At 41.1% G+C, this 26,320-nt stretch overlaps 1 protein-coding gene across 4 annotated transcripts in view; it reads right to left on the reverse strand.

Annotated features, from left to right (window-relative positions):
• Window positions 1-1,384: 1,384 nt before the first annotated feature.
• Window positions 1,385-26,320, reverse strand: part of LOC119149994 (probable bifunctional methylenetetrahydrofolate dehydrogenase/cyclohydrolase 2) — a 49,603-nt gene continuing 24,667 nt past the window's right edge. The window contains exons 7-11 of one of the 4 annotated variants that reach the window (XM_037392033.1): window positions 22,665-22,790; window positions 9,840-9,929; window positions 4,095-4,215; window positions 3,211-3,363; window positions 1,385-2,904 (exon numbers count right to left, since the gene is read on the reverse strand). In XM_037392033.1, coding sequence (XP_037247930.1) covers window positions 2,850-2,904; window positions 3,211-3,363; window positions 4,095-4,215; window positions 9,840-9,929; window positions 22,665-22,790 — 545 coding nt within the window. In that variant the 3' untranslated portion in view covers window positions 1,385-2,849. Of the gene's footprint in view, window positions 2,905-3,210; window positions 3,364-4,094; window positions 4,216-9,839; window positions 9,930-12,998; window positions 14,517-22,664; window positions 22,791-26,320 lie in introns of those variants that run through there. The other 3 variants (XM_037392005.1, XM_037392025.1, XM_037392015.1) reach the window with 3 other exon arrangements.

A 26,320-nucleotide genomic window follows, 5' to 3' on the forward strand; every position in this document is an offset into this window, starting at 1 on the left:
AAGAATGGTGAGGAATACATTTCTGGAAACCTTGATACCACTTGGAAAAAGAAAACAAGACCTCCTCTTCCTTTCTTCTTCCCATCTTCGTCTTTATATTTCATTCTCATTTTGCATGGTACAAACTCATCTGGTGTTTCACTCTCAGGCTCTTCTTCTGCCAGCAGAAAAACCTCAGCAAACTGGCAGCCCTTCCAAAGCTGTTGTGGACAAGAAAGCAAACTAGAACATTTCACTATTTAGCTTCCTCCTAGACTGTGGCCTTGAAATAAACCTTCCTTTTCATTTACGTTAAGCCAAACATTAAAAAAATAGAAACACACACTGGTTTCCTTAGGTATGAATGTCTCACTGCAATGAGTAAATGCTTTTGAAGAAGCACTTGCAGACCCTGCAAGGCACCTGCTTAACCACTGCTTTATAAAGGGTGTCAAAGTCAGTAAGAGGACATGCAAATGGTTAAAACCAAATGAAAACACAACTCTCCCCGAGAGCTTTGTTGGACAAGTGAAAAGTCCAGTTGTTCAAACTCCTGCCCTCAAATGTCTTGTAACAACTGCATGTACACCCTGAGCAAGTTGTGTTACTGTGCGCGTCTGCCCCAAGACACAGCCTCTGTGTTGCAGAAGGGCTGATCCTCTGTAAGTGAATACAACACTTGCAACGTGTGTGCAGGAAGGAACAACTCACTGCAGAGAAGGAAATTCATTCACTTGGCAAAAGCTTTGAGCTTTCCAACCTTTGGCCTACCTAGCTCTAAAATGTTCTCTGAGACTGATGAGAAAGATCTCTCACCTGTGTTTTCCTGATGACATGCACGTTTCTAATAAAGATTCCCATTCAGTCTGTCCAGCATGTGCAAGGGGTGAAAGGTGTTTTTTGGCTGTCTGTGTGCAGATGCACAGATTGTAACTGACATCTAATTGCACTCTCACTACATACGTGTGACAGAAAATAGTTAAGGCAACTACCAAAAGCTGACTTGAAAATTGTGAAGAACAGAAGTTGTCTCTCAGTGGATGCTAAGGAAAGGTCAGAAGAATGGAAAGGAGCAAACGATACAGCAATCTGAAGATTTAACTTGAGATGAAGAAAACAAAAAGGCTGAGAGTTGGAAAATTAGCTCAGTGCCTCTTACAAAACACTCATGTGTAATCAAAGAGCTTTCTCCATCCAGCTCCTCAGCAATAAACCTTTCTGCGTATACATGTGCCACTTGCTCCTTGCTCCAGTCTGTTGCACGGGGACTCCAACCAACCAGCGTGTGATGTGTTGTTTTATTTATTGATATCAAAGGGAGAGCCAAGATGACTCAGCTACTGATCAGGATCCCCCTGTGTGAGAAGCCCACTGAACTTCAGACCACTCAAGTGCCAAATGTACATTTAACTTTTCAAAACCCAGTCTTTCATATATATTTCAGCATTACCACTGTAGTCTCACAAATACACAGGTTTTTCAAAACAAATAACATGCATCCTGTTGTGAAAGTTAACTCACATAACAAAGAAATTGAACTTTCCAGCAGGGCACCTAAATTTAGGAGCCTATATCATCCCATAAAATTGCAAAGTACCTAACTGACTTTTTCTCTCATAGATGACACAGCACAGCAGATGTTTCTACAACATGCAACAGCTGACATGAAATTCTTGGAGCCATTTCCAGTCTCATCAGCACTGGCAAACACTCCACCTGTCCATGAGAAGTCACAGTTAGTGCCATTGTCTTCAGAACTATTTTTATTCTCTTTTCCTTGAACAAAAGTTTTTGACCTTTGTGATTCTTCATAGACAAGATGAAGAAAACCAAGCATCTAGTACGTAATTTGTTCATCCCGGGTGGAACAAAATCCCTACATTCACTTTTTTCTTATTTGAGCCGTCACATCATGCACATAATCTGAAAACAGAATGAAAAGAGTCTTTTCTGGGCAAAGCTTTCCTGGAGTTTTGTAACAAAATTTCAGCTTCTCTAGCAACTGAAGTCTTGTGCTGAAACCACGGTGCAGCGAGGTTATGTTCTGCCTGAAGTTCCATGAAGCTGATGAGCTGCTATATGATATTAGGGAAGAGTAGAGTTCTTTGTCATGAGCACACTCAATAATCCATTTTGAGCAAGACGCCAGATTCCTTTGCTTACGAAAATAGTAAGAACTTGCCATGCTCAGAGGTGTTATTATCTGATTTTCCAGGAATTGCTTACTCTCTATTCCTAGGTTTACGTAAGCTTTTGAGAACCATCCATTTTCCTCAAGCCAAAGCATTTCATGAAAAGAAGCCTAAGCTTTGCTTAGCACACTGAAGGTAACTGCTGTGATGGAAGAGGGCTGTTTATCCACACACAGAGGCAGCAGACACTGAAATCAGAACCCAAATGGTTTCTTGTCAGCACATGATGTTTAGAATACAACTCCATTGTGAGACAGGTTGTGATTTTCCTCCAGAGGAGGAAAAAGAAGGAAAAAAAACCAGAAAAAAAACCCAACAACCAAAACAGAAAAGACCAGAGCAGAACACTGTACTAGGGCTTGAAATGACTGAAAACAGCTAAAACCAACTCCCCTCAGCAAATGCCAACCATAGGAAAGCGCTGAAAGGGCTGCAAGTATCCTTAGCTGTTCAGACCTGCTCATCTAGCAACCTTTACTAAAAATGGGAAGTCTTTCTTCAAAAGTGAATGGAGCCCGTCAGTTCTGCAGGAGTTCCTTTTATGTACTCGCTCTGTCATTCCCTTTATTTCCTCTCATCAGTGAGGCTGGGATACCTGCCAGATGGCGCGGGGTGGCCTTCCCAGCACAACTTCCTCTCCTTTACAGGCAAATTGGTAAGTGTCCCAATGCCAGACCTTCACAACGCTGTCTCGCCCATGCAGACTTTGTAGGGTGATTTCAATTTCCTGCATCTAAAACGGACAACATCATATGATTTTTATCAGACAAATCTAAAATCCCAGCAGTTTGAACAGAACCTACATCTAATTGCCTAACTCATTAGGCAGCCCCAATGAAACCCACGTTTCAGACAATTGCACCATTTGATCCAAATGGCAGATCAGAAAGCAGAGGTAGTGTCAGCTCCTTTAAGATCGCACTGCAGATCAATAACAAGCAAGAACACGCTCCCAGTACCCTCAAAACTCTGCACACTGTTTCTTCCTGCCCACTGTAATTCAGATGAATGTAATCAGAAGGTTACCTATCTCCCATACCTCTTTCTTACGTAGCAGTAGATGATAGCAAGTATCCCACTTGTCAGTATTCCTACACCAATTCCCACAGCAATGTAGCGTTCGTAAGAATTATGTGCATACGAATTTAGTGTTAAATGTTCACACCTCTCTCCATTATAACCTGCAAGGCACCTACAAAATAAATATACACCATGCAAAAATTATTCATAACTTCTTATGCTTTGTATTTCAGAAACATGTTAGTTTTCATCAGTTCTAAACAACGTGGATCAGACCTAAATGAGGATGGGCTGAATCTGGTGCTCAGTCAGAACCTCTTCAGCAAGACTCCCAGTTGCCCCAGTCTATCTAGTTTAAAGCTAGCTCAAGTACTGCAGTCACAGCAGCAAATGCAGTCTAAAAACATACCCTCATCGCGGAGGGTGTGGACAAAGAGCATTGTGCTCTGCCGATCTTCAGCCGCTATCATGTTTCAAAAGGCCAAAGCTGCCCAGGATGGACCCTATAGTCCTGATGGGTGTTTAAGCGGTCATGGGATAAGGGAGCTGCAGCCGACATCTTGGAAGATCCTGCCCCCTTCATTGGGCCCACTGTGCAAATCTACTTATTCCTCTACTACTTACTCTAGTGCTGGTTGTAATTTGAGATGCCATCACAGCAGTGAGTGACAAAGCTGTGAATTTTCCCTCTCCCTTCCTTAGTATTACACTAGCACAGCACTACTGCCTCGTTAACAGTTCCAAGGCACCGCAGCACCCAAGCCTGCGCCAAACTAAACCTGACTGGCACCCAAAAGCTACACTCTGCTGAAAATTAGTCACATTACATAGCAATAAGGCAAACAAAGAAACAAGGCTCCTGTTGTTTTTCTAAAAAGGATACTTATAAGCAGTATTCTTTACTTGCATATGGGTTTCCTCAGTTCGTTGTGGAAAGCACAGAGCCCATTGATACAATAGCTGTGATGTTCTTCAAGACACGTCTGCATAAGCTTCAAGAGCTTTGGCTGCTCTGTGTAGTCTACTGTGAAAAAGGAAAAAGTAATGTTATATTCAGGGGAAAAAATAATCATTTGAATATATTTTCACAACTCAAGTTGAAAGGACATTGCCTGCATAAGACACTTAATACATAGATTTACTGTGATGTCTTGCAAGCAGATTCAAACACTGCTGAGCAGAGCAAGCTTCTAAGACATTCTAGCACAGCTTTAGAGAAAGAATAAACTATAAATAAATTACTTGCTCTTGAGAAGCGTGTGTAAAAATGATTATGGGAGATTCATCCAGAGTAACATCAGCACTATTCAACCTGCAATCCAATCAGAAAAACATCCCAGGAATATCAAGGGTTTAGGACACAATGAGAGCATCGAATTATTCTCCGTATGCTTCACAGTCAGAATTCTAATTATTAGTTACTTCCTTGTTTCCTTTCCCCATCACAAGACAAAATATTGCATTCTAACGCTCCCACCTGCCAGCTCTGCAGCTATGAGTCAGTGATGCATGGTGGGATTGCTCTCTCCATCCGCTCTGCATGGTCTCATGGTAGCAGAGCACCTAATTACGCTTGTCAGCACCCAAAACTGCCTGGATGGTGTTCCCATGCAAAAGCATGGTCCACGACTGTAAGGTTTCTGAACTTCTGCAAAATTATATGCATCCAGGTCAGGAAGCATGTTTCTGCTTTGAAAACACACAAAATGACTACCTTATTCCCAACCACGGTGGCTTAAATGGGAATAAAAAAGTAGTCAAAACTGTTCCTGGGGATCTGATATCAAAGTTACATACTGATAGAAGAGCACCTGAGCCCAGGAGCGAGGTACCCTCACTGTGTAGGAGTGCAGAGGCCGGGATGAATCTGTAACACAAGAGCAGGGGTGCGGCAAGCAAAGAGAAAGCTTTACCGTCAAAGCAAGTATCTGTTTGAACTAGTCTCTCTACCCAGTTACAGAAATTGCTGGTGGGGTGGGGTGTCCAAGCAATGTCTTACTATTTCAAGGGACTGTTTTACTGATGGCTGAAGGTGATTTCCTAATCAAGTGCACGTCAACACCAGCTTTCAGTTATAACCACAAGAACAACATCATCATGCAGGAAGGTGACAAGGTCTGCTCAGAGTGACTAAACAATGGTACAACATGCAGAAACCTTCCTTTCTGACTAGGTGCTGAATCAAGGTCTGGACATATTACACTGATGGAACCACTGGCATAGACGTAAACCTCTAGCCATCCTGTGGGCACCTGAAGATCCCACAACACATTTTTCAGCAGTAACACCACCAAGCCCCTAGACTCCTGACTAAATTCCAGCCAGAGTCATTTGATGGGAGGCATCCCTTCTATGCACTTAACTAAGCAATTTTTTCCTTCTTCCTTTATGTAGCTTCATCACAGAGATGACAAGTGATGGTAAACAGCTGCTCTACTCTATGCCTGCACATTACAGCAATTCACAACTTCAGCTGTGAATCGTGGTTTGGATACCTAACAGTCACGATGTTATCACTTACTCAGATTAAACAACACTACTTTGAAAACCATGCCCTCTAAAACCTGAGAGAGTAATCTGACTTTCAGCTCAGTAAGAGACTTAGGGAGAACAAGTAACAACTCAAGTCTGCTTGTTGGACACGTTTTACTACAGTTTCTTGGGAAAAGCTACCGTGGTGGAAAAAAAGACGTCTCGCTTTAATACAAACTTCTCTAGGCTAAGAAAAGGACATCTTTTACATTCTCGTAAGGAAAAATTCTCTTTGCACCATGGGGATGGCAGACCTAAAGCTAGAAACACAATGCTAGAAACTATAAACCAAGTCCACAGTTCTGGCCTGGCATCAAGTGACACTACATACATACCGACGGATACACGGAGGCCCTAACCATCACACACTACCAGGGAAGTACCTGAAGCAGCTCACAGAGCAGATTTGCAGCATCACCCAGCAGGGAGCTCTATGCTACCACAGCTAGGCTGTCCCCATACTGACACCAGAATGATGTCTCTGCTATAGATAAGCACTGCGTAGGGCACGCACACCCACAGCCTTGAACCACACACTCCGCAAGGGAAGAAGTCTGTGCTGGCTACACACGAGCTCCAGCATCAAACTTTGGCTCTTCTCTGGCTGCCTCTGGGAACGTTGCTGACAAGCTCTGGCCAAGAGCACAGTCACCACAGGAGCAGGCCTTGGAAGAACAGATTTAAGGATGAGAAGATGGACAGATTTCCAGAAGAAAAGACAGGTTTTGTGACAAGAGATGGATGATACCATTTTCTGCACAGGAGGACTGTACACTGCTCACTGCTGGGTAAAGCAGAGTGGAGAAAAAAAAAAAAAAAAAAAAGGCATGTGGTAAACTCAGCTGCCAAGGAAATCCGGAACACGGGAGAGTTGGAAAAACCCATTTTCACTTAGGCCTAATGTACCTGCAGAGCAGCTACTGAAGCTCTGCACGGAAGAGTTTCAAACAAATAGGCAACAGCATATTCCCTTGTGACTCTCCTCACACACTTAGGCACCAGCTGGTTTGAATCATCATTTCAGCACAAAGGGGGCTGAAGAGCGAACTATAAAATCACTAAACATAACCACCCAACAGAACCCTTTAATGTGCACTCCCTGCTGCCCAAAGCACTACCCTTCCACCAGGCCCTGAGAAAATGCCTGCTGCACAGGTTTAGTATTTCACTTGTATCTTTCTTTACCTTAGAGGGCTGAGGGGGGACAGAACACGACACAGAAATCAATAAGGAAGGTACAAATATACATGCCAGAGGCATGAAATACCCAGCCACCTCTACTCCAGCTTCCACCAGACCAACTCCCAGAGCCAGAACATCCCTCTCAATTTCCCCAACCGCTGCCGAGAGGTGGCAGCCTTCCATCTTCCAACGTCTGGAAGAAACCTTGCTTGGTGCAGGTACACAAAACCTCTTCCACCGAGAGCCGTGAAAGTTAGTACTGTCATTAGGAACAAAGGTCAGCCTGGAGCAGAGGCCTGCCTAGAAAGCGTGAGGCAAACAGCTTGCCATGGGGGTGACAAACAAACAGCGCATTCCTCCCTCGTTGTCAGGAGCAAGAGCTTTGTCCGTTATGGGTTGCAAGATCAGATCTTAAACGTACACACAAAAATTCTAAGCACTAATTATTTTGACATTGCAAAAGTAAAAATTACCTCCAAAAGAATGATGAATCTTGAAAACAAAAAGAATGCTTTTCTAACCCATCCCAGAGCATTATGCTAATTCATATTGTATTATCCACCTAGATACTAAATAAGCTGTTGAATAAACACATCCATGTGCCCTTTCATGTCACGTGAGGAAAGAAAAGCATGCTGTGTAAGCACTTGACAGTTGCCTGCAACTGAGTCATTTGAACAGATACACTTGGCAAGATCAGACATGAAATGAAAACTACAGGTACTTGGAAGCCTGGGCATGCCAAAACTGACAGACTGGCAACAAAAAGAATCAGCTGCCAAGACCACGACAGCTCAGCCTTCAAGTATGGCGTGTCGCAGAGGAATGGAAGAGTCTGAATGGGGAGGGAGGGAAGGGGTCTGCCCCAGGTTCAGGGCCTCCCTTACAGGCTGCACAGAAGAACTGCTCACGGCAATGAAAGGATCTCATTTTTTCCCCACAGCAGAACCAAGCTCTTCCCTACTCCTAGCTGCCCGTCTTGCTACGAAGGCTCCCCTCTTCAGCCCAAACAGTGTCAGAAGTTATCCCTGCTGCGTCTGCTCCAGCCAGGCATCCTCTCCATTACCAGTTTTTTCTCCCCTGGCTGATCACCAGCTGTAATGTGTCACCAGCGCTGGGGCTGGGAAAAGTAAAGCCTGTGTAACAAGAGTAAGGAGATAGAACATGATCTCCTAAACAGAAAGCAAGCAGACTGAGCAGAAATCAATGGTTTTCCACAAGCTGCACCTTAGTCCCCAGAGGACTTGCATTCCCACAAGAAACTGCCAGTTCCTCCAGTGATACCTAACCAGAAGTTCATTTTCTCAGGATCCGGTATTAATAAACTTTGGTTATAAATCTTACCATAAACTTAACTTGCACAGGACTAGGAATGACAAGAAAACTTCAGAGAGATTCAGCCAGTTTCTTTGGTGACTCTAAGCATTTCTTTTCAACCTCCTTTCTGGAAATCCTGTTTTCAACTATCAGTGGCTTTGTAGAAAGTCCACCGAACTCCTTTTAACTACCTGTGTAAACGTGTGCTTGTATGTTTGTGAATTTGCTTCCACCTTTGAGGGGAACACAATCTCAACTAAAAGTGCTGGCACTTAGTTGACTTGCACAGCCACAGCTAGCATAAAGGTGTATGGGACAATTAGACACAGCTGTGTCACTGTAAATAAGCCCCTTATTTGCTAAAACATTAACTCTTAACTCCTGCCTTCTAGAAATAATAGAGACAGGGTTCTCAATGAGTCACAAAATATTTCTACTTTATTATACTCCTGTTTGTTGTATGCAACGCTGGAAAAAAACATCACAGGCAAATCCACTAAACCAGACCATAGTGCTGCACTGATAAAAATCAAACTACTGTTGTCAAAAATCAACATTTTGACTTCACATACACGTGCATATATGTATTTTACATACATATATATGAAACCCACATATAGTATATGTATGGATGAACATATATATATGTATCTATAAAACTGTACCACTATGACAAATAAGACAGGAAAAAAAGAACAGTGACTTGTTATGAGAAAAATAGCTTATGGACCTACTAAAAAAAGCTTGCAAGACATCCTGTGATGACTTACAATTAACAGAAGATGATTTGTATGCATGTTTGTTCTTTTTAAAGTACAAAGACATTAATAAGTATCACAGTTAAAATCCTTTCCTCCTTTACTGACCTGCCAAAACCTCAGTTCCAGATCGCACAGTTCTCCAAAAGTAATGACATCATTAGGACCTGAAGTAACATCAAGAATGCAGCTTGCAGGATAAACACAGCGCTCTGGTGTCAGATGTTGGCAGGTAAATAGCTTGAGTTCACATTTCAGTCAGAAGAGAAAAAGAAAGAAAAGAGAGAGCTAGCACTCTGAAGAGGAATATGGAAGCTGCGATAGCCAAAAGCAAAACTGCAACAAAGAAAGAAACTACTGAGTAACAGTAATGAGAGGCATCACTCCAAGTTATGCTTGCTGCATTCTTACTTGTGTGCATAAAGATTCACACTGCAGACAACTAGAAACCAAGCATTAGTTAAAAATAGCAGAAATGGCCATCAGAAACACAGATCACCTATCCCAATTAGCCTTAAAATATCTTCTTCAAATTACAACTGACTTTGGATAAATGATCCTTTAGCTGATACATGCTGAGCCTACCCCAGCTGAGTGGCAGCTATTACTTCACAGAAGTTTTTAAGGCTCCATGAAGAAAGCAGTTCATCTCACATAAAAACATACAGAAAATTCAACAGTGTCCAAGTGACAAAGGCATTACAACAGCTATCATCATAACAGATTTTGTTGGGTTTTTTTTTTTTGCTTTGTTTGGAATGGTTTTTTGGTGTTGTTTTTGGTGTTGTTTAGTGTATCTTCTTTTTCTTTTTTTTAAGTGACAGATTTAATACAGACAAAGAGAACAGAAAATTATTACCTTCTGTGTTGTTTTTTGTCCAATTATTCCATAAGTCTGTGCTGAGGGATGAAACAGTAATAGCTGACTCTTCACTCAGTGCCCCCATTGCTGTGTAATGCAAACAGATGCTTACTGTAACAGAAAAACTCAGTATATCTATTCAACGTTCACTTCAAACAGAAAAGCATGTACCCACTTAATATAATTCTGATACGATGCAGCAATATAATAACAGTTCATTTAAAACATTCTTGCCCCAAACTTCCTTTTGCCACAGCATACTTATGATTATGGGGAAACAAACTATTGTTTGCAAATTTCCAAAATACATATCCATTCCATTCTCTGTTCTGTTCTCCGTTCTATTATCTTATGCAATTTACGACACAGACACCTGTAATACACTACAATGTCACACCTATTTACCGGTCTAATAGCTTCTTTTCAGAGAGTCTAAATTATACCCTATCAGTTAAAATCTCATGCAGGTTTAAAATTGCTAAAGTAATTCTGCTTCGCAATGTCTCTGCATGCTTCCCACCCCTACTGCTGATTTCAGAAAGAGTGAACTATTGTTCAACAAAGCCTTGTATCTTACGACATTGAAAAGCCTCCTCCAAACCTACCTTTCAGCAAAATATAGATTAGCATTCCAAATGCCATGGCAAGCAGCTGCTTTAACACCTTCTCAACTCTTCTTTCCAGGTGGCTCACTTGCTCTGCTTATCTGTGCTCCTGTGTTTTCTCTTGCACTTATATGCCACGAAGCGTCATCTGCTGCTCTCACCAATCAAAAAAAGGTGCATCTGGCAACAACCTCAGCCCCTGGGGCAACCACACATTTATTTAGGAAACTGTTATTATCTAGCAATGGGATCAGGTTTTCTTTTGAAACCCTGGTTTCCTATTACCTGTGGGCATAATTGTGCATGCAAAGACACAGTTTTAAAGAGAGACCTGGTATCTGCCAGAGCAGATCAACGAAATACAGCAAAACAGAGGTGAGCAGAACGAAAAATGACGTGTTGTGCAGAACGTGATCTTTCTTTCCCTTAGCAACACAGGTCTTGCATTGCTCCTAGGAGGATAGTCAGCATTCAGGACGCTACTCTGGAACTCAAGGCCAAGAGACCAGCTCCTGCTTTGTTTCTCTTCCTTCCTTGGCCCTCCCTGTACCTCAGCTCCTTGCCATCCAGAAGAGGAACTGCGAGAACAGCTAGTGCCAAGATTAGGAAGTGATCAGACAAAACGATAATGCATGATATTCACCATCAGTGACTGCCAGCAAGAAGCCTTTGATCACAGGCTCTGGTGAGCCCGAGGGGCATGCTAATCACTTTTCATTCAGCCTTCCCGAGTGCACAATGCTATGAAGCAAGGCAGGCCACCAGCCCCATGCAAGGCCTGGACTGCTGGCTGGTGCTATGCATGCTCGTGCAGTTAAAAGCTGGCAAAGCACGGGTGTCGAGAAAACACAGACTGAAAGAGCAAGTAAACTGTTGCTTCCTACATTAGGCGATCCCTTCACGACTCCTGCCACTATACCGCCATAAAAGCCCACCTCTACCTTTCCGAAGTGGCTACATAAGAACAATCATACTTTTTACATAAGGTGCTTGTAGGTCTTGAAGACGTATCCATCATACACATTTCCTATATTAAACCACTCTCCACAGCCCCAAATGCTGTCCAGCTTCCTTGGTCACAGGCAGCTTGGAACAAGTAGGACTGGTCTCACTGAAGGGTACTTACGTAGCCAAACATACTACGGCAGATCATCGGAGAGGCCCTGTTCAATAATCTACGCACACATCAACAACCTGACTCACTGAAGGAGAGCTACACACTTCACCCCAGCAACAACCTTCGTTTTCTCAACCGTGAGCTCCAAGCAACAGAAGCATTTCACAATTTTTGCATTTTAAAACCAAAAATCTTCTGATAAATGCTCTAACAACTCCAGTCAGCTCAAGCTCTCCCTAGACGCTGCACTCTCCTCAGTGATCCATAGGATTAAATCTAACCACTTCACATGTTAAGGGAAAAACACAAGCTAGTTATGCACATTATAATTATGCCTTCTCCTGCTCACGGACTGCATTCCAGGAGGCTTTTCCCTTCCTTCGCTATCCTGAATTGCTACATGCCTGCACGCTGATTGAGTGCAGCTTGCACACTCCCCAGGTCGACAGCAGTGTTTATGCCTACCTGGATAACCTCTGCTATCTGTCCCGAGCAGGGCTAAGTCATGAGCCTTGCTTTCAACACGCATCTACACAATGGGAGCTTAATCCAGCTTGAACCCGAGAGGTGGCTTTGTCGTTGGGCAATACAGCTGGGTGCGGTAGGCCTGTGAGAAGGCTTCAGTGGATAAGGCCATGCCTCTGTCCGCCACAGGGTGTTCATGCTTGGACCAAACTTGACCAGGTCTGGCACACCAGCAAGCTTTTTGAGTTGACTAATAGGCCCTTAACTCTGGATGCTCCTTCTAGATGTTCTCCCAGTGGAGAATTCTCTCACAGATGCATCTGGCAGCTCTGAAAACAGCGTGCATTGAGTGAAACCTCCCTCTCACTGGCTTTTGCGCAATGCTAAAACCCATCCACCAGAGCCGAGAGGAGAAAAAGCCTAAGATGCAAAATAAACTGTTTGTAGGACATGAAATAGGCAGACTCACTCAAGCGACATTGCCAAAATGCCATAAATTGTTATTCTGCAAAAAATATAAATAAATAAATATGGAGATATGATTACAGTTAAATTGAAAAACACATGAATCTAGAACATTAGTGTAAACAGATGAAAAAAAGTTATGACTGAACATGCAAAAGGCCTCCAATCACTTCACACTTAACTTGCTGCTTAAAAAAAAAAAAAAAGAGGAAAAAATACAACCTCCAAAGCTGTGTTACATTTTTTCACCAAGACTAACATAACAGTGTGCAAGTTTTATTCCATCTTAGTCAATGATGGGTTGATCAGTCTACGTATTATCTCCATAGGCACCTTCATCCTTTGAATATTTATACTTCTGCTTCAATTTAAACAGGTAAGCAAGAGTCTGCACTACGGGCACTCTATATTTAGCAATGACTCTGTCAACCTCTTTTGTGAACACTGCATTAAATAGAACTCTCAGGAAGTCCATTACAAGAACAATCAACACAGAAGCAATGCTCCATCTTGTTTCATTTATTACAGTAAGTGCATTTTTTTTTTGTTTAACGGCAGTAGTATTTAGCCACAATTTTTTTGTTTCCTTCTCCTTTCAATTCATCTATAGTCTACTGGCAAATACTTAAGGCTCTTGATGAAAACGAATCAAAGCTATTCTGACTGAGATAAAAACACAAAAGATAAAAGTGCAAAGCAGCTCCCACTGACTTTAGCAGGAATTGGGGTAGGCTCTTCATGTCAATAGTGCACACACTCAGTTCAACTGGCATCTTAGTAGTAACTTCACTCCAACTTTTACATTGCATGAGAATATTCTAGATCCATCTTGGAACTAATATTTTTGCGAATAGAAACATACTGATTTTATTATTTTATCTCACGTAGTCCTCTTGAAGAAGCAAAACATGGTAGCCAAGGATTCACAGGACTGAGCCTTACATCATGGACTAAAAAAAGCCCCTTCACGCAGTTTCAGAAAATAGGAGAAAAATTAAATGGCTTAAAATTCCAACACAAATATTATATCAGGGATAAACTTTAGCTTTTGTCTTTCTCTTTTCCCTCCCTCCCCCCATTATTCATCATGTACTTAAATAGTAGTTTTAACTACATTCTACCTAATTAAAGTCCGATCCAGCACAGTCACCTATTAAGGTGGGGTTTTTTTTGTGGGATGAGGGTATTATGCACCAAAACATTTTGTCAAACAAATTCAGACATGGAAATAAAATAATTCTGGCCTCAGCTCTAGCTACTTATTTATGCACACCTCTTGTAAATGTTTAAGGTCAGAATTTCACCAGCATTCAAGCTGACTTGACTACTTTAAAACACACGTGGAACATTTGCATTCATGTCAACATTTCTGCCTGGCAGCTGAAACAAAGATTTCTGTCTTTCATTCCTTTCAGATTAATTATTTCTGCTGCTATCACTGTTTGGAGAAAAATATATATTTCCAGACTTCAAGCTACACTGAGTGCTTCATTATCTCAGAACCCAAACTGTATTTTTTTTTAAAAAATATGTAACATGTTGAAACTTAGTTTTTATACCGTTTGATCAAAGCTGAGGGTCCCAAGCGCTTAGATGACCTTGGTAATCGCACCCCATCCCCAGATACATAGGTGTATTTGTGATTCACGCTTCGTTCTTCGTTTTCATGCATACAATGACCACCAGCAAGGTATCTGCATAGGCTGTATTCTTCAATTCATTTTTGCTCATATTAAGTCAGTTGGAGGTAACAATAAGTATTACATTTCATAAGCCATCAGGTTTAGCATACTTTACATGAAAAAATAAATACAATGTAGAAATAAATATCTTTGTAGTAAAAAATAAATGTTTTGTGTATCAATAAATAGAACAACTTGGATTCTTCTTCCAGGGTAGCATGTTTGCTCTAGTAAATGAGCTTTTTAGCAACTATGAGTGTGTTCTTCAGAAGCATTGCGACAGTCATAGGTCCTACCCCTCCTGGCACTGGAGTGATAAAGCCAGCCTTCTTCTTCACTTCTAAGAGAAAAAGAGAGAAAGGTATTGACTGAAAATGTCTTCAAACCCCCTTTTTCCCTTTGGTTGCCCACATATGCCTAAATGACAATAAGCATCAAGGACTGCAATTTGGCAAGTACTGGGGAATATGCGAAAAGTTAAGACAGAAGCATCATTACAGCCATGGTAGTGACAGAATACGGTCAGGACCAGGGCTGCAAGGTTGTTTTCTCCATCGGGATATTATTACCCAGGGGCTAGTTCTGGGGCATAGTTTCACAACCTGTTCAAGCTGATTTACCTGCAGCAGGCTGCCCTTTCCTCATGGGAACAACATACTCATGTACCCTGTGGTCAAGAGAGATGAAAAGGTAATCCCACCGATTTATTTTTTTTTGGTAAGAGGCAGTTTTTGACTGTTGACCCAGCTGACAAGCTGGCCCAGGAACATCTGGGTGACATGAAGGCAGAACAACCCCAGGAGAGCAGCACAAACTTGCATCACCCCCAACTGCCACCTGTGATACCACACCTTCCGTATCCAGGAGAGCTAAAGAAGCTGGGGATCTCATTCTGTAGGTAAAGAGATGATCCCCCCCACCACATGCATTCCTGAGCAGTGGCATGCAGAGCAGGAGTCTGCTGTAACTACCAAATTGACAGCAGAGCACCAGCAGCAGTTAAGTCTTTCCTCCACTCTGGCTTACACGTTCTAACAAAGACATTCTACAATCACAAAAGGGAACTTAAAACTGAAGAGGAAGAAAGTACAGTTTCCTGGTTGATTTGTTTTTCTGCTTTGCAATACAGGTAAAGAACAAAAATGAGCGCTATCTTCAAGGAAAAATAGATTCTAGTGGCAAAACTCCCATTGCTACTTCAGTCATAAATGCTCAGCTCCTCCAGAGAAGACTTTTAAACAGTGTTACTAGGATGACCACATTGAACTAGGATCTAGAGACACAGATTTTCCCCAAATCTCAAACAGAAAAGGAACCTTTACAGCTGAATTAGCTCCAACTGCAAACCACGTCAGACTAGCCAGAGTTAGTATACAGCTTGAATATTTAAGAGGTAAATACATATGAATATATTTTTTTAAGCATTTAAGTTAACACTTGTCAAGTTAACCGCTTTATACAAGAAATTAACATAACACAGCAATAAATTCCGACTTTATATTCTTATCTAGTGTGCAAAATGCAATCAACTGGAACTGCAGGTTACTTGCAAAGAAATTAAGTGCAACTGGCTAGGAACTCATCTCATGACAAACTGTAACGAGCAGCTGTTTGCTAATAATAGTTAGTCCAAATGTTGTGTTACTAAACTGATTACTACGGAGGTTTTTTTTCCTCAAGTGCCACCGTGAGAGGTTTTTTTGTTTGTTAGTTTGAGGGTTTTTTGCTTGCTTAGAAATAATTTCTTGGAAACTCACACCCCACTCTTAAAAGCATTGTTTTTGAAAAGGCACAGGAGAAAACCGAGCAAGCATAACTCTGACACAAGCACATGCATTTCCCTTGAAGTCACTACAGAGCAGAATCTGTACCTGGCTGTGGATGTAAAACTAGGCACCCTGATTTTGGAACAAACAAGATAACTTGCTTCTGCTTTAAGCATATTCACCTTGCATGTCTGTGGTGCATCACTGTTGAGAATAACAAGGTCTCAAAAAAAAAAAAACAAACCACAAGATAATTTGAAAAGCTGGATATTGGGAATTTTTTTCTGGTCAGAATATGTATCAGATCTCAAAGTAGGGGTAAACAAAATAGAAAAATCCCACTGTCTGAACTCCCCAAAGTAGACACCTAACAAGAGTATTAGCAGAAGTTAACGACAAGTACGTCCCTGAACTGAAGAACAGAAAATAAAGCCTCATTGAAGAAAGATTGCGATTACAACGGGAAAGGTTTTAATTACTCAGTGGACTGGTACCACCAGGTATATTGTTAAAATCTTTGGAAAGGAAAACAAATTGCAATGCCAGACGTTTATTTTTTTTAATGTAAACTGTAACAAGCAAATTAACATCTTGTATGACAGCTATTCTTAATATTCTCAAACACAAATAATTTGTCTTTTTAATAGTTATACTATTTGGAACTACCTACCATTTGAGATTGGCGTTTATAGTTAACACTGTTACTATGAATTCCCAGATTAACGTCATAATTATTGAAATGTACCCACATCTGAAGTAAACACAGTAATTAACACAGAAAATATTTTAGGCATCTTAAATGGAAATAAGTTTGTTTCCATGGCAATGTTACATACTTCTTTTGTGGTACTATTCAAACTACTCATATCTTACTTACAAAGAGGTACAATCCACAGCCAGACCATGCCTTACCCAAGGAAAGTCTTCTAATGAATATCATGTACAACATTCATTGCCTCTAGTGTTAGTAACCGTACCGAGCATTAAACACACAGTACACTGTTTTCACAAGTTGTTTGGGAATTTCTCTACCCATACTCTATCATTATGGAAATCCCTGTGGGTCAGTGTGGCAGAAGACCTATTTTGTATCAGTTAGCATAAAACCACCTGGAGAGCTTATTCACAAAAGCCGATCCAGATTTTTAAACGCACAACAGGTGCCTATATTGGGGAAACTACCATCTGATAAGTTTCCATCTGTAAGACTAAATACAGATATGGTGAATGCAATTTTCCCAGATGAATGCCAGCGACCAAAGGGGGAAAAACAACTTGGCCCTCAAAAATGTAAACAGAACTTCCTTTCCCTGTCAAGTGTAGTAGGCCAAAGCACAGTTCGAGGACAGCATGTCAGCATGACCGATCTCACGCTGGCAAGCAAGGTGCTGTGCTGTCGGTTGCTTCAGAAGGCACTGTTTCTGCTTCTCAGCACTAGTATAACTTTGTCCCTAGCTTCAACTCTGCTTTCTTGAGATGCATGCTGTTCTCCCAGGCATTTCTCCACCAATCTGGAAAATGCTGGTATGCAAATTAGGTGCCTATGGGGGAGGAGCTGCTATTTTGCAGCTTCTGTAGAACCTTAAAATCTTCCTTTGATTCTTCAGAAGAAATGAAATGTAGATTGTTTCCTTGAAAAACAGGATCCACTGCTTTGGAAACAGCCCTTCATTCCTAGGTTCCTTTAAAGCTAAGGACATCAGACACCTAATAGGGTTAATCACACAAACCAAGGGCAAGTCTCAACCTGAAGTCAGTTCTGGGTCTTGTGCATCTGCATTAAGTGATGCAGAGTAATTCCTGCCTAAGCACTGTTTCCACACAGCTTTATTAGACCGTGTAATGCTACTCTGGATCACTGCACCCCTGCAGCGCTGCGTAAGTGTGAAATCACGTGCTCAGCAATCACAGTAGATATCCCATGTTCTGCTCTACACGTTCTGGGACTCCTTTCACTATACACTGTGGGATACCAAACAGCAAGCATCTACCCCATTTCTCATAGCTCCTTCTTCTTGGTGTTATTCCTGTTTCTCTTGCTGCAGCTATTTTAAAAGCAGTATAAAGGAAAGCCAAGGAATTATGGCCCACTGCTACAATTCTAATGGTGAGTATTTCTTTCCTCCTCCAGCACCTCTAAAAGCCAAGCAACAGAGGAATCTTTGGCAGAAAAATCCAGCATAAAATTATGCCCAACAGCATCTTTGCATTCAGCTAATAAGCACAGACAAGTGGATGGGATATCACTGCAGCCTTGTGATAATATGCAGTGGCAGCAGAGATCCAAGATACCAAAGATAACACACTTAGGCCCCTGCAGGACATACTCTTCTGCAGAGGAACACCTAGACATGGCCATCCAGCAGCTTGCTGCCACCAGTTAGCAATCAGTCAGCCTGGCCTTCTGGCACTCACAGCGAAATGCTAATTCTTACTTATTTCTTGCACTAGCGGAGCGTAACAATTGCAATGCTTCCTCTGATTTTTGCAGGACAGCAATACAGTGACAAGATCACACAGGCTGGACTTTTATTAATTGCAAATTGAATGCCAGGTCTTGAAAATCAACTGAGAAATTAACTAACAAAAGCTATAGCAAAAGCAGCTGGAACATCCACCTTGTATTTTCAAGACCACTATCTGGAAAAGCTGCACAACAGATAATTTGGAAAGGATTCAATAGTCTGAAGAGAACCCTACAGCCTGGAAGGTAACACAACAAACACAAAGCAGCAACAACAAGCATCAGAAGTGACTGCTGTCACAAAGCCTGGGCTTCCTGCAAACCGTAGCTGGGATACAACTGCAGGACTGCCATTTCCATTAAGAAATCTGATTCGAAGATCATGGTGGTAAATCTCTCAAGCTACATGAGCAAACTTCAAGAAACCTGTAAGCTTGTCCAATTACCTTGTAGTCATTAGTCTCGTAACTGATGAGAACAGTATACATTTCCCTGGTTTTCATTCAACTGATTCTTTCTTTTTGGTACACTTGGTCTACCCAGAAGTGGTATGTGAATCTGGTCCATTCTCCACCCTACCAGTATTCGGCATAGCATTTTCCTGGTTTCCCTGCATTCACTATGGGTGATTATCCCTCATTTAAAGGAAATTCGTAATATAAGCCTACCACCCCTCACCATATCGATCATTCACTGAGGCACTCTCTTCTGCTATTTGGTACTGGGAACTGCTCCCTGCTTCTGGTGGCACCCATTCCCCAGAATCTCTTTACGTTGCCTAGGCTGTGCAATACAGACCAGTCAGGTGAACAATTCTGATTTATAAACCTCCACTGATACTGCAAACATATCACCTACAAAGATCTTACATAAAGGATTTCTTCTCTATATAAGCATCCAATAAAGACTCAAATACCAGCGTTAACTGCGTGCTTGTCAAAAATACGGGAGGAATCATAAAGAAATATAGGCAACATTTCAAGCAAATCCCACTTGAGATCCGTACAATTTGGTTTCACGTGCATTTCCAGTTCCAGCTTTTCAACTGGCATATTACTACCCTGCTCTACCAGTCACTCCTGGAAGTGGTGCTCCACCCAAAAAAGCCGTTCCAGTTAAATGCTCTGCGTAAGATGTTGCTTTATTTCATGTTCCTGGTCCTTGTAGCCCTCCTCACCCCTTAGCGTTATCGCTGTGGCAACAAAAGCCCTACAGAACACTGCCAAGTACACCCACATATGCATTACCCTGTTCACAGAAACATGTCTTCCTTTCTGTGACTGAAACCTGCTGCCCTAAAGTAACTAAAATGACTCTGGCAATAATCTACAGATGCCAGCACTTCTCCCTGTCTCTTCACCTTCCCTCTCATGGCTCCCAAAAGCTACAAAACGCTCCCTCCCCAGACCACAGGTTTTGGCAAATTCTTGACATAAATAGGGGTAATCTGAACGTGCTGTGCTGGTTATACATGCAGAGATGCACAGCCTGTTTAAAATAACCTAGCAATATCAGGCTAGGTACCTCAGCACTCTGCAGCTGACCTCCATGTGCACCGTGTTTTCCTGTCTTGTTCTTTTAAGATACCTTGGAACTGCACAGTAACCATTCTAGGCAAAAAAATTCGATTTGTTGATGTGGACACAGTTTGCAGTGTCGAAATAAAGAGGACATACGGAGATAGGGGAAAAATCACAAATACTGTTTAAAGACATAACACAGTCAGGGGTTTTTGCCCAAAATAAACAGCTAAACCTGACAAGTACAGAGGTACCCGATACCACTGCTGCCAAGCCAACCATTATAGCAGCTGTAGCAGTGATACACACAAGCCTGACACTGTTAAATTTTTCTAAGTAAACTAAATCTTATCGTTCCTCCTTATCTACTGGACTTTAAAGGAAGGACAGCCAAAATGTGTTCCTTGGCTTGCAAGTGTGCACACATGGACACCAGCATACGCCAGCAGTCAGTCCTCAGCCCACTCTGGGAAGTACTGTCAAGGGCAAGGTCTGTGGCTGCGGGTGACTACATGCAGCTCTGCCACCTACAGCAGAAGCAGACATGACTCAAACAAATGCAGATTTTAGAACAGATTTCAAATGTGCAAAACTCATTTTTTGAGCAGTTATCAAATTCTCTCAGTCTGTGGTATTTTTTCCTCCAGGCATTTGCATTTAATAATTAACAACATAAAAAATATTGAAATGGCATGCTTTTGTTGTTAAAAAGATAAAAATAAACTTTTGTGTCCAACCTACCCCCTAGAGATTATAGGATGGCATCCAAGCATTGCTAGCATATGATAGCTGAATCAAAACAGTTTCTAGTCGTCCAATAAACTTCATTTTCACTACAGGAGATTTTCAATCAGATGACCTGATGAAGTAAGCCATCTCCATCTATTTCTTACAAATCGAATTTCACCTCTAATGGCCCAGTTAAATCTCTGCTCTCCTCATGGCCACATTTTTCTACTTAAAGTGGATGATGAGGCAAAAGATATTGGTGGGGTACACGATGTTAAACAGGTGCTGTATGTCATGCCAGCCATTTATGTACCTGGCCTTAACCTGCAAAAATAATTTTCACTTGGGCTTAAATATAACTTCAGTCAAGCGATTAAATGGAAGAATAGGATAAAAGGACTTGCTACATGAAAACTCTAGCTTGTTCCATTTCCTAACCGCCAAATCAAATACTTGGCAAGGGTGATTTACTTTTTAGTATTTAGAACTGTATACACTAGGATGGGTTTTTTTGTTGTTGTCAAGTGATTTAGTGAAACTTTCACCGATACCAATGAACCAACAACAATTTCCCTTTGGCAATGCACACTGAAATACTACTTGCAATGGTAGTGGCATAATCCAAGTTGAAGTTCCTCCCTCTTTTTTGGATCTTCCCTCCCCCCAGGTAAAATCCTGAGAACAACCCACAGCAGACATGACGAGACATATACAGTGCATTGCTGAAACTCTGAATCACAGCCTTGCCATTGAATCTACACCTGTATTACATTCAGAAGATCTTGGATTTAAAGAAAAACAAACAAAATGGATACAACTTCATGTTTCTCAAATTTTTCCTCCACACCTGCTAAAATAAACAAAAAATCCTGAAAAAGCTTTGTACTTCAGTTCTGACAACAGAAAATAAACCCTTTTCCTTGTGATAGTACAAGCAGGATAAAAAAAAAAGTCAAGTTGTATTTGAAAGTATTTTTCTACTGGAGACCTATGGTACACATACAGTTACACATCTCCACATGCATGCCAAGACAATCGCTTTGTTACACTCGTGCGGGTAATTTCATTGGCTTTAACACACAGGTATCATGTACAATGGGTAAAAGAAGCAGGAACTAAAGGAGTGATGTAATTACAAATACATATAGCTGGCTAGAAACATTTTGAATATAATTAAGCTTTGAGACATTATGCCAGCCAAGATGTTAATAACTGTGAAAAAAAAAACTGTGGGTGATTTTCATACTTATCAAAATAAGGAACTGTTGAGAACCATTAATAATGTGGGTAAATGCTGTCTAAGCTTCCCACACTCAACTCTGCCAGTAAGCTTTAATTTTCAACTGCAACAATCCTGCTATTCCAGTCTGGAGCTCCTCCAGAGCAGAGATATTTAATCAAGTTACATTGTGAACTTGCTCTGCAACACATTAAACATAAAAAGATCAATATGTACACCAATTTTTATCTGTTAGGCTTGCCTGGACCAAGATTCTCAACAGCTTAAGATGAACCCACACTAAATCTTAGTATAAAGGATACTTCTAAAGCATAAGTTAACATTTTCACATACAAACGTAGAGAGCAAGCATAGGAGGAGGCTTGAGAAGCTGTGGTATAAGTAACATTTGCTATGAACAGTGAGAGACCCTGTACTTGTGAAAAAGCAGAAACTTTTTATTGCTTTCTCTTGAAACTCTCCAGAGACACACAAAGGATTAAAGAAAGCTCAAGACAAGCATCTTCTGCCACCACACTGCTCTAAGAGCTCATCTGCATCTTTTCAAGGCTGCTGGTACATGTGATTACAAGTAATGCTTCCCCTCTTAAATAACATACAATTTCTTAAGAGCAGCAACACGAACATATAGTTTTTCTTATTTAAGTAAATAAATTAGAACAGATTTCTTGAAAGTGTCATCTCATTCGAGATGCCTGCTATTCCAAGTACTTACCACAAACTTCAATATATTTATCCAACTGATTCATATAAAGAATATTTCACTGACCTTCAAAGTCCACATCCCCAACTAATTTGGTCTTTCCTGTAAGAGGATCATGGATATGGTTGATTCCTACGTCAATCACAGCTGCACCTTCTTTGACCATATCAGTTGTAATCAACTTTGGAATACCTGGAATCATCAAGGTATATTTGATTAACGTGGCCAGGTAGTCTCAGTCATCAGTTTCAAATTATATCAGTGGGTGTGCATGCACATATATGTACACAAAAAAAAGATGATAATTCTTTCACTTGAATTTGTCTTGATACATCACACACAGAAAACAATTACTCCTCAGTTTCACAGTTTGTAATTATGAGAAGAAAATGTGATTATTTGTTCACATTGACTAAATATTTTCAGCTAAACCTGCAGTCACAAACATAGTCAACATGACCTCAGTGAAGGAAATACTTGCTGGTTTGCAGCAACAAGTCCCTTTCATACCATTTCCAAAGACAAGCTGGACAATAAAGATGCTCTGTGAGCCACAAGAAACCATTAGTATTTTCAGAGGTCTGCTGATCCAGAAGTGGTGTCAACTGCTGCAGCAAGCCCTGTATGCTACCTCCACAGCATTTTCTTTAACCTTTGCTTTTTTACTATCTATATTGGATTTATGTTACTCTATGCTTCTTTGATTTCTCATATACTTTACCTGTTAGCTGCATGACCTATTAAGCGGTTACTTAAATAATGAACATGAACTACATGAAATACCACTGCTACAAGAAAAATAATGCTAGCATGGTGAGAGTATCTAGTCCTGCCATCTTATTTTTGATTCATGTCATTTAGAAGCAACAGGTAGACACAAGGAAAAAAAAAAAAAAAAAAAAAAGATGACAGCCACCTCAGATTTACTCACAATAAACAGCATCAGCTCAATCTGCAGGAGAAAAGCAACTGCCTTTCAAGCAAAACTTTCTCCACCTGATCTTCTCGTAAGCAAGAAAAATGTACTGGATGGAAAACCAGTTGGGTAACTGTACCCAGTTCAGAGGCTCCAATGGTATTTTATGAAAAGTAAAGTGTGTGCAGAGGGAGTACCAGAAGGGCCAGGTGTTCACTTAGTGTCCTTAATGCAACAGTAGAGAACACATTAATAATTAGTGGCATAAGGTGCAGATGACACAAAGCTGGAAACTTTAAACTGATTATCTTAAGATTTCAAATGCCACTGAAAAAAAGGAGCAAAGTATTGAAAATCATTTGACATTCAATGGGGAGGAAGGAAAGACTACACATTTACATACAAATAATTACCCCACACAAAGGCAAGACAGCAAACAACTGGTTAGGCAATAAATTTCCAGAAAAATAATTTGGGACTGGATCAACTGAACACAGATACAATCACGCTACTGCAAAACACACATAGAAGCCCTAATCTCTTCAACATGCGACATTATCTTGGATACCATATTTTGCTGTGGATGCTAGACTTCTCTGATCTGCCTGGTCATATCTCTATGAAATACCAAGAACAATGAGGATTACGAGGAAACTTCGTGAAGAATTAACCTTTTAGATCTCATGACTGCCTTCAAGGCTATTAAAAACTTTTGGCACAAGAAGAGGAACTATGCTTTTTTCAATGTCCATAATCAATGTGACACAAACTAATGGACTTAAGTTTGCTCCCCCTGCTGTGCCGTCCAGAACTTTAAAACTACAACAGAGGCCCACTGAAGCAAGTAGTTTGAGGAAAGAATAAGGATGTCTCTATCAGTGGAGGTCTGAAAAAGCAGACTGAACTATTACATACAAAGTATCCCCTGTGGTACACTAGTATGTACTAGATGGGCTTTCAAAAGACCATTGCCCTGCTTTTCTATTGTTTCCACATAGACATAACAAAGGAGAACCAGGAAGACCTCCTACATTCAAATGTTACCAATGCACAGAAGACACCACTCTGTCTATTAATACTCCTTATAATAATGAACACATCAACACTGAGCAAAAACACATCTACCAAAATTTGTTCAAGGGTGGAGGATGGCAGCCTGAGACTGAATCTGGGACAGCTGAGGCTTTTCTTCATTAGCTTCTACCACTACTACTACAGAAAAGACGCAGAGGAGGAGGGAAACCCAAACCAAAAGGGTGTGCAACGTGATTGGTTTTGGTTCAAGAAACACACTTGACTAATAAGCAATTTTAACTGCATTACTTGTAACCCCAGTGTGGAAAATGGACCTTTCATGAGGGAGCTTCTACAAATACCATGTCCTGCCATTTATAGCAAACGGGGAGATCTTCCTGCTCGACAGAAGAGAGCCTGGTGTCAGCACTACACACCACCATCTCTCAGTGGGCTCCATCTGTGTAGTGTCTTGGGGTATGATTTTTTTTTTTTTTTTTTTTTTACTATTTAGAAACTCCAGCTAAAACAGAGTGCTACAACAAGCTGCCTCAGCTCTTTCATACGCACCAGATTTCTTCAGCACATGTCACATAAAGCATGTTGATACTCATCATGAAGATACTCAATAGTCAGGACCCAGAAAATCTAAACGGTCACTTCAAGTTCCAGACAAAGAGCTGAGTCACTGGCTGCATGTTTCTAGTCAGCACAGCTGAGCTATCTATACACACAGCAAAAGACACCAAAACAGTTATTTAGGTATTGAAACAACTTAAGTACAAAAATGGTAACTGTGTTACACACAAAATCTGACCCAGGCACTACCAAAGAGGGTGGAAAACCACCATTTTTCTAAGGCAGCAGTCCTCGACACTAGACATCTTCTGCTTTGTAAAGGTCACTGTTGCATGGGATTTCAAACTGCAGGTAGCACCACACATTTACTTTGAGGAGATCAAGCTCATCCAGCTTCCCCAGTGGGCTGCAGCTAGAGTTTAGACTTCTGTGGCATGCCAACAGTTCCATTTGATGTGCAGAAAAGACCTCCCTTTCCAGAACAGCAGTTTAGTAGGATCCCTCTTTGCAGACAGCAGTTTTGATTATAGGAAAGGCTCTCTTTGAACAAATGTACTAGCACTGCTTTAGAAACAGCAGCATCACATGGGACCAGACAGCCGAAAGTTTATGCCCGGACAGTCACAACAAATAAAGCACCTCCTGGAATGTTAAAGGAAAGTATTATCTGAGATCAAAGTCACTGCGTGCTATTGGACAGCCAAGAATATCGTCCTTACACATCATGTGCACTAGCCTGTCATATCTTAATTGCAACAGTGACATCTTTCCTCTGTATTCACTTTAAATGACCTCCTCAATTTCTTTCCTACCACACAACCTCCAACTTTGAGTGACAGGAAATTCCAACTTTAACTTTACAATTAGTTTTGCTTCTTGAACATATCCATCAGGTCTACATTCCGTAAGGAATGTCCATCCTAGTAAGAGAGTATCTTCAAAGTGGGAGTCTAAGCTCCCCTTTCCCCATCAAAGCAACTTTCTCCCAGGTGCAGAGAAGGAAAAAAAAAAAAAAAAAAAGAAAAAGAAAAGAAAGCAAATCCATACGCTTTGAGGCTGTAGTTTTATCGAAGGCAAGCGCTGGTATACAAGGGCTTCGGCTTCACTTAAAGTGCTGGATCACAGCCAGTTAGTCATTTAGATACAGGCAATACAGAACCTTTTTTGCTCTCCATTTCTCACTCCTCCATAGGACACAAGCTTGAAACTCTGC

The sequence above is a fragment of the Falco rusticolus genome, chromosome 1, assembly GCF_015220075.1.
Source record: "Falco rusticolus isolate bFalRus1 chromosome 1, bFalRus1.pri, whole genome shotgun sequence".
Lineage (NCBI taxonomy): Eukaryota > Metazoa > Chordata > Aves > Falconiformes > Falconidae > Falco > Falco rusticolus.